We start from the raw sequence: 9,487 nt of genomic DNA, 5'->3' as shown, positions 1-9,487 counted from the left end.
ACACACATTCTGACCCAGGAAAAGATACGTTTCCCAGGTTTTGAGCCCCATACCAAGATATGAAAGTGACTGCATTAAATACCGCACAGAATCACACACAGGATAAAGCTGGCTGCCTCTCACGGATACTTTTCTGACCGTTAAAAATATCGAACGGAATTCTTGGTAGCAACGCAAGCAGTTCTTGCTGGTCTGATTTCAATGGGAATGTATATCACACACAACCCACTCTCAAAATTCCCTACCAAGCTGGAGGTTGGCAGTCCTGTTTGGATTGGTGGTCCTGCCGTAACTCGTACCTCCAATTTGGAAACTTAACGGGAATGTGCCACAGAAACTGGGCGGGGAATCAATGCAAGACATTCGAAAATAGAGGTGGTCCAGTCTTGGCACCTTTTAAGACTTGCGGACTTCCAACTCCCCAAATTCCCCAGCCAGCATGGCTCTCTGGGAATTGAAATCCACAAGTCTTAAAGATGCCAAGGTTGGACCACTCCTGTTTTAAAGGTTCGCAGGATAGTGGACTCGGTAAGTAAAAGGCCAACGGGACTTCCAAGAATTTCCAAGGAAAAGAGAGAAAGGTTCCATCTTTTAAGGAGTGGAAGTGCTAGCAGCAGAAATATCGATGCTTTGGTACCCAGCATCTCTGCAATTCCTCCACCATCATCTGTTCCCACGAGACAAAGGCAGATTCCCCTTCAAGGACATTTCATGCGTTGATCCCTCTTGCAACAGGAGAAAACTCCCACCTTAGCATGCATTTTGTGTTTGCTCACGTCACCTGGAACAAAAACGAATCAAGCAACCGTCAGCGTCCTCCACACCGCCCCACCTCACACGGAGTACATTTCTGGTTTCTTTTTTTTTTTTTTTTTACTGTAGTGCCTTGAACTCAGTTCATTGCAGAGCAGCGCACTGAAATATAACCCAAAGCTCTATAAACTCCAAGCACGATACGAATGGCCTGCAGATACATTCTAACCCCAAAATATATATATTTGATATTCACCGAGATAAATATTATTTTTTTTAAAAAGCATTAGCATTCCCTTCATAATCAGCAGCAGACAAAGGCAATTGATAGAATAGATCCGCGCTGGAAAACGCTAGAGCAAGGGATGATGTGTTAAAAAAAATATATACTGAAGCTGTAACAGGATAACATGTTAGTTTTACTGCTGAATGATATTCCTTCTGCCCTTAAAATCTGGATATTTGACATTTTAATGTACACGAGTTTGAAATGCCCCCCGTTTCAAGTCTTGATGCTTTGGAAGGGCAGCTTCCAGGAGTGAGTAATGAAAAAATAATTCTATTTCCAAAGGAATTTTTTGTTTTTAATTTTGTGCTATTTTTAAGGCCAGGAAGCTGCTTAAGAACAGCTTGAGGAGTGTCTTTTTACTGCTGGGGAGAGAAAAAAAAAATACTTCAAGTTTTGGAGTGTTTCTGGAAAGTGGAAGGGTCTGAAATGTAAGGGTAGCTAACAATGTTATCATTTCAAGCAATGGAAATGGACGTGACGTGTAATAAATAACAGCATCCTTTCGGGAGGGATTGAAACCAGGAGGACTCAGGGGAAGACTTCTATTCCATGGCTCTCACTCTGGCAGATCTCGGCGGTGAACTCCGAACATTTGGCGTTGCCTCCTAAATCTTTGGTCAAGACCTAAAATTGGGAAAGGGAGATGAAATTTTGCAAATTGTACATGGATCTTAAGATCATTTATGAACGGGGAAACTGAATAGGCTACCTGATCTAATTTTTCTACCATCAAATTTATAGGTCACACACACAAAGAAAGCTTCCGTTTTATAAGATTTGTACCGAAAGACAGATTTAATGTGTGGTTCCTGCTTTGAGTCTGGTATGAGGTGCAACTTTTGGCATCTTGTCACCTTAATTGATAGTGCTAACTGCATCATTTATACAGTAAAAATAGCAAAGGGTGATAAAACCATCATCACAGTCCAATTATGGTGACTTTACGACCATGGACTTCCAACTCCCAGAATTCCTGAGCCAGCCAGAATTCCTGGCTCAGGAATTCTGGGAGTTGAAATCCACTGATCACAAAGTTGCTATAGTTGGCCCACTCCTGGCCTAACCAATGCCTAACTCATTTTGGGAAAAGTGCTGGGATTTAGGCACGGAAGGCCTGAACCTAAATAAACAGACATTCAGTCCCAGAATGTGTGACCTTCCCAAAGTCACCTCAGTTTGGCGAACCTTAGCCAAGACCTACCTTCTGGTCTTTGATGGTGTCGAAGCAAGCCGTTTCTATTTTCATGGCGAAGTCGTGCATTCCCATGTGACGCAGCATCATGACGGCACTCAAGAGAAGCGCCGTTGGGTTGGCCAAGTCTTTCCCGGCAATATCCGGAGCTGTCCCGTGAACCTGCGAAGAGAAAGCATCCTCACCCCACTGACCCATCGCTACCCACCCACCCACCAAAGGCCAGTCTAACGAGCTGGGTCCGAGGCCCCTTACCGACTCAAAGATTGCAACTCCGTTAGCACCGATATTCCCACTGGGAGTCACACCAAGACCCCCGATCAAGCCCGCGCACAGATCACTGAAAAGAAAAACACACCACACAAAGAATGGGAAAGGGCAATTAGCCTTTGCAGTGGAAGATATTTGAGAAGCAGGGAAGCAAAATCAGGTCGCACCACAGGAGTCCGTTTGGAAAGAGAAGCGGTGGACGCATCTTCCACCCACAGGGACCACAATTGACCCAAACGCTACTTGCCTAAGGATGTCCCCATACAAATTTGGCATGACGAGGACATCAAACCGAGATGGATCCTGCACCATCTGGAGGAGAAAGACAGGTAACGGTTGTTTTTAACGTAAGCAGAACGGTGGCCCCTTAAACGACTCACCACACATGATATACATTCAGACACACGGTGTCAAGGTACATTTCGTTAAACTTAATATCTTTACAGTTTTCCGCCGCTTCTCTGCATTTTCTCAGAAAGAGGCCATCGGACATTCTCCTGCACGCAAGGAAAAGCAACACAAGTTGGAGGTCCAGACGTACAAACGGGTTTTTTTGAAATGATTATTTACAAGTAGCCATCAATCACTTGTAGCTAAGCAATTATAAAAGCTTCCTTTGAGCGAGTTAATTTGGAAAAGCGGAGAAGAGGGATTGAGTCTCAAATTGAATACATCTGCCTGCCAAAAAATATGCCTCCAATATACAACCTCTCTTTCTCTGACAATGTGGTTTTTTTTTTAGGTTTAGGTTTATTCGATTTATATGCCGCCCTTCTCCCAAGGACTCAGGGCAGCGTACAACATTAAAAGAAACACATAACACAAAAGTTAAAAGAAAAAATAAAAAAATTTAACATGGTTAAAAAAAAAAAAGCAGTTAGGATTCTGAAAACTGGAATAAGAACCGGGAAGGCTTGGAGTCATTTCTATCACCACCCATAATATTAGCTTTGTGCACAGCCGTAACTTTGCTCCTCTGATTATTCCTGGCATATTCGAAAGCAAAGTCAGCAATTCGCTTGCTAGCGTCCTCGGTGATGAGTTTAATGCTCTGCACAACGCCATCCACAATCTGAAAGACACGCAAAGGTTAAGCGAGTAGCAAAAAAAAAAAAAAAAGGTGGGGGGGAAGGGGGATTATGAAAAGCTTGGAAAAACCAAATTAAGCGGTGAGTTAAAAGTTAATTTCTTTTCAGTTCTTGTGTTAAATTCGAGCAGCCTGCTGAATCTGGGCGTATGGGACGGCTGGAGTTAAAGCCCACCAAACGCACCACGTGCTCGATGCCGCTGTATTCGCCTTCCGTGTTCTCTCGTATGGTGACGATGTCCACATCCGTGTAAGGGGTCTTGTAGCCCTCGATGGACACGCAAGGACGGACATTGGCATACAGGTCAAAGGTTTTACGGAGCAGCAAATTCATGGATGGGTGGCCAGCAGCGATGGGAGTTTTCAAAGGGCCTGGAGAAGAGGCAGAGGCACAAGAGGGTGTGGAAGTCCTCACTGGCAACACAACATTTAGAAAACCGGCGGTGAAGCAAGCAACATTTTCCCCCCTACACCCACACTAAAATGTGATTTAAAAAAGCCACAGGATATGGGACCTTCTTGGCGTATATCCAACCGTTATTGTAGAGGAATTCAAGCACGGGCTTATATCCAGAACTGCAGCAAACTTAATAGTTTCTTCCTTTCCATCCAAGTACCTTTTAATCCTATTTTGTTCTTGTCCATAGAATCTTTGGCATCTTGGGGTATCATCCACTTCCCCCCGGTCCTTGGATGGCAGTCACGTTTCTTTCTTCAAACTGAACAGGGACCTAAACACATTTTTATTTTCTTTGCATTATCAACCACCCTCATTATTGTCCTCAGAACCAGACAATTAAATTGCAACTTAAAAACCAACAACCCAGCAGAGCCTCAAGCTGGAAATTTCTGCCAAAGGAATAAAGGCAGGAGGGATAAGGGAACCCATGAAGCCACCCGTGGCCGAGTTTACCTTAGCAGCTTCAAAAATCTTCGCCACAGCAGCAGAGATTTCAGGCCCAATACCATCTCCTGGGATCAACGTTACCGTCTGAGGCTAGGAAAAAAAAAAATAAAATAAAACCCTCATCTATCAGATGTTATGCTTAAAGATAGTTTCAAGAAAGAAGAAAAAAACCCCTGGAGATTATTTGGACTTCAAATGATGCCCTGTAATTTCTGTACATTTTTTTTTAATTCTGCGTTACTCAATGAGAGGATCACAGCTTTCATTTTTTGCGGGGGGCTTCCCTGTCCCGCTACCTTTTTATGGATACAGAATTCAGACATCATCCTTGCAACGTGAAATGATCCACATTATTATGTAAAGGAGTTCACTTTCTTTGTTTTAAAGGGGGGCTGCTGTAAACGATGAAGTAAAAAGACTGATCTGATTATGGAGAAAACCTAGCAAGTTTTGTGATACAAATCTGTTCATGCCAGCCATTCCAATCCACTACTCGGGAACCATCAAGGGCAAATCCCTATTTGAATGCCAATCTTGAATGCCAAATAGCTGCCTCAAACTGGATGATTTGAGCATTTGAGTTTGGAACAGAATATCCTGCAATTCTTACAGGAGGATTTAGCAGTTTTGTGATGCTTTGTACGCCCTAGCACTCACCCCGTTAAATAGAATTTATTTTCTACACATTTTCCACATGGCACAGGAAACAGAAGTAACTCTTTTCCTTCCACTCTCCACTGTTTTAAACCAGTGGTTTTTTTTTCAAATTTGGCAACTTTAAGACATCTTGAATCCCACAGCCAGCAAAGTCTTATTTTGGTATTTTACAATCCTCTAGTAAAGGATTTTTTTTTTTAAAAAAGGGCAACAACTAGACTAGTATACTCACATTACTTGCAAAATTTCTGGTCACCTGTTTCTGAATTCTGAACCCCCCAAGAATACGAAAGACCTACAGCAACGAAATAAGAATATAGTTAATTTTAGCAGCCAGACTTCTGTATTAAATCAGCACTGAGTTTTAAACCAACATAAATACAACTCACTAAACAAATCAGCTCATTGCAGAACCAAGCAGAGGGGTTTGCAATTAGCCAGAAAACCAATCAAACTGAAGAGGGCAGAGATATCCCTCCCTGTCACCAAATTTAGTTTCTGAACGTTTCATTGCCTGACTAGTAACATCATCAGCGGGATTGTCTGTCCTCCTTAGCTTATAAATGTCTTATGTGCTAGTGGTGTAGATAGATAGATTGGATAGATGGATAGATGGATAGATGAGTGGATAGATAGATAGATAGATCGATAATTAGATAGATATAGATAGATAGACAGACAGATAATGATAGACAGACAGACAGATGGATATCTAGTTATAGATAGTAGATGATAGATAGATAGAAAGAGAGAGGATATAGATAGATAATTAGATAGATAGAAAGATAATGATAGACAGAAAGATAATGATAGATAGATAGACAGACGGATAATGATAGTTATAGATAGATGATAGATAGATAGAAGAGAGAGGAGATAGATAGATAGAAGAGAGAGAGCATATAGATAGATAGATAATTAGATATAGATAGAGATAATGATAGACAGAAAGATGATAGATAGATAGACAGATGGATAATGATAGTTATAGATAGAGATAGATAGATAAAAGAGAGAGGAGATAGATGATGAACAGATAATGATAGAGATAGATAGACAGATATTTAGTTAGATATACAGACAGACAGGATAATGAGAGTTAGATATAGAGATAGATAGGCAGACAATGATCTTGTCTATCAGACAGATAGATAAACTGATGGATGGATAGAGACAGATATATAAAATAAGTCAGGATAAATAATAACAGGCAGCAGACAACGATGACCGTGAATATCAGTAATCCCTTCCCAAAAGAGTGGGGGTCACACCTGCCACTCAATCTCAATGCAGCCAGTGGGGACCCTTCAAGCAGTCCTCCTCCCCTTCCTCCTGGCCTACCCCGCGGGTTGTTTGTGAGGAGGCAGCCAGCGGTGTGTGTGTGTGGTGTGTTGGGGAATCAGCCTCCCATAAGAGGCAGGCAGGGCCAGAGGAAGGGCAGAGGCTCCCACCTGGCTGCAAGGGGTGCTGGCCTACAACTCCCAGCCACCTCTCGGCCTGCCGCGGGGACTGCCGGGAGTTGTGGTTCGGTCCCCTCGGGAGGGCCGCAGACCGCGCTTGCTTCAAGGCAGTTGCCGCACTACAGCTCCCAGCAGCCCCCGCGCGCCTAGCAAGCGAAAGGCCTGCCGGGAGTTGTGGTCTCCGGGGCCCCGCGAGGCGCCAAGGGCGAAGCCGTCAAAGGGCGCCCGAGAGGGAGTCACGGAATGCCCCCCCCACCACGGGAAGGGAGGGCGATCCAACTCTCGCGAGACTTCCCAGGGGCCACCCGGGGGTCCTGCTGAGGGGGAAGCCAAGGTCACCCCTCAGGGCCCGCCTCACCTTCGGAACCCAGGAACACGTAGCCATGGCGAAGGGAGCGGAGGCGGCAGCGGCGACCCTTTCACTTCCTCGCCGGATCGCCCCCCCCCCGCTTGTCGGTCACGCCGCGGGTCTGAAGGGAAAGAATCGGCCGCGGCCTCTCCGGCGGCGCTGCGATGGGGATGCGCCGGCCAATCGGCGCCGGGGACTACCCCGGCTGGCAACGGATTGGTGGGAGGCGAGGAAGTCTACGCCCCGTCCCACCTCCGCGGCGGCCGGGGAGGAGCCTTTCCTGATTGGTCCGCGCGGCAACCCAGAGCTGTTGAGGGCGGGGCTGCAAAGGGCTAGAACTTGCCACGTGACCTGGCCTGAATTCGTCCCCTCCATGTGCGAATAGAATAGAATTCAGAATTGGAACGGAATGGAGTGGAATAGAGCTGTAAGGGACCTTGGAGGTCATCTAGTCTAACCCAAGCGGAGACCCTATATCATTTCTGACAGAAGGCAGTCCAGTCTCTTCTTGAAAGTCTCCAGGGATGAAGCTCCCGCAACTTTTGAATAACTGAAGAATAACAGAATAACAGAGTTGGAAGGGACCTTGGAGGTCATCTAGTCCAACCCTCCACCCAAGCAGGAGACCCTCCACCATTTCGGACAGATGGCAGTCCAGTCTCTTCTTGAAAGTCTCCAGGATGAAGCTCCCACAACTTTTGAATAACAGAAGAATAACAGAGTTGGAAGGGACCTTGGAGGTCTTCTAGTCCAACCCCCTGCTCAAGGAGCAGACTCTCTATGCCATTCCAGACAAGTGGCTGTCCAGTCTCTTCTTGAAAGCCTCCAGGGATGAAGCTCCCACAACTTCCGAAGGCAACGTCTGTTCCGTGGGTTGATTGTTCACTATCTCACTTATCAGAAATTTCCTCCTTATTTCCAGGTTGAATCTCTCCTTGGTCAGTTTCCATCCATTCTTCCTTGTCTGGCCTTCAGGGCTTGGGAAATACGCAGTGTAGTTTACAACAAAAGTAAAATGATTTCATGCTTACCTAGGAATTAAGTAGCCTTTGATTTCAAATGTAATTTGCATTTTGAAAGGACTATTACCCCCCCCAAAGTAATACATTCCCAAGTGGCGTTTCTACTGCCTTCCTAAAATTTAATTAGTTAAATCTTAACTAATTAAAGGAGAGAAGCAACCTAGAACTAAGGAGAAATTTCCTGAAAGAGAGAACCATCAACCAATGGAATGGTTTTCCTTCAGAAGTTGTGGTTGCTCCAACACCGAAGATTTTAAAGAAGAGGCTGGACAGCCACTTGTCTGGAATGGCATAGAGAGTCTGCTCCTTGAGCAGGGGTTGGACTAGAAGACCTCCAAGGTCCCTTCCAGCTCTATTCTGATGGAAGAAAAACTCTTAAGAAGTTATGGGTGCCCCAATACTGGACGTTTTTAAGAAGAGATTGGAGAAGAGTTTGTCTGAAATGATACAGGTTTCCTGCCTGAGCAGAGGGGTTGGACTAGACGACCTCCAAGCTCCCTTCCCACTCTGTTATTTTGCTGTCCGTTCTTCTCATCCTCTGCTCCCCTTCTCTATAGTACAGATGGATCTTATTTGCTCAGTGGGCAGATCAACGAGAAGCATGGACATTTATCTTGTGGGAGGATTCATCCCCGAAGGCTTTCAAGAAGAGGCTGGACTGTCATCTGTCAGAAATGCTGTAGGGTCTCCTGCTCGGGCTTGGGGGGGGGTTTGGACTAGATGACCTCCAAGCTCCCTCTTCCAACTCTGTTATCACTCTTGTTTAGAAGTTGTGGAGCTTCATCCCCGGAGACTTTCAAGAAGAGACGGACTGCCATCTGTCAGAAATGCCGTAGGGTCTCCTGCTCGGGCTTGGCGGGGTTGGGCTAGATGACCTCCAAGCTCCCTCTTCCAACTCTGTTATCACTCTGTTGTTTAGAAGTTGGGAGCTTCATCCCCGGAGGCTTTCAAGAAGAGACAGGACTGCCATCTGTCAGAAATGCTGTAGGGTCTCCTGCTCGGGCTTGGCGGGGGGACTAGATGACCTCCAAGCTCCCTCTTCCAACTCTTGTTATTACTCTCTTGTTTAGAAGTTGTGGGAGCTCCATCCCTGGAGACTTTCAAGAAGAGACGGGACTGCCATCTGTCAGAAATGCTGTAGGGTCTCCTGCTCGGGCTTGGGGGGGGGGTTGGACTAGATGACCTCCAAGCTCCCTCTTCCAACTCTGTTATTACTCTGTATTAAATCTATTTGCTGGCTTTCGGCCATTAAAAAAAAAAAAAACCGAGACGAAGTGCTGCCACCGTGTGGCCGAAGCCGCGCAGCGCGCGCGATGGAGAGAGCGCTTTTCCCTCCGCCTTTGGAGATCGGAGGCAGCCGAGATGGTTTCTCCAGACCTGGGAGGCGTCTCCTCCGTGTCTGCCTCCAGCAGAGCCCTCCTGCTGCCCCCCAGGGACGAAAGAGGGAGCCCGAAGCGCCTCCTCTGGGCCTGATCTTCATGGGGGAGTTTAAGCCCCTCTC

General features: G+C 45.8%; 1 protein-coding gene across 1 annotated transcript; it reads right to left on the bottom strand.

The window, feature by feature from the left end:
• Positions 1-858: 858 nt before the first annotated feature.
• On the bottom strand, positions 859-7,078 carry LOC116519631 (isocitrate dehydrogenase [NAD] subunit alpha, mitochondrial-like). Its single transcript, XM_032233605.1, is given in 13 exon segments — positions 859-1,606; positions 1,608-1,666; positions 2,244-2,396; positions 2,490-2,574; positions 2,752-2,816; positions 2,899-3,001; positions 3,443-3,576; positions 3,776-3,963; positions 4,209-4,268; positions 4,271-4,322; positions 4,505-4,588; positions 5,388-5,450; positions 6,974-7,078. Coding segments are annotated over 13 exon segments (1,095 nt in total). The 5' UTR covers positions 7,001-7,078; the 3' UTR covers positions 859-1,584.
• Between the last annotated feature and the right edge of the window lie 2,409 nt (positions 7,079-9,487).

Source organism: Thamnophis elegans, chromosome 16 (genome assembly GCF_009769535.1).
Source record: "Thamnophis elegans isolate rThaEle1 chromosome 16, rThaEle1.pri, whole genome shotgun sequence".
NCBI lineage: Eukaryota > Metazoa > Chordata > Lepidosauria > Squamata > Colubridae > Thamnophis > Thamnophis elegans.
Note: the sequence above shows the minus strand (reverse complement) of the source record. Positions and strands in the feature narration are given on the sequence as shown.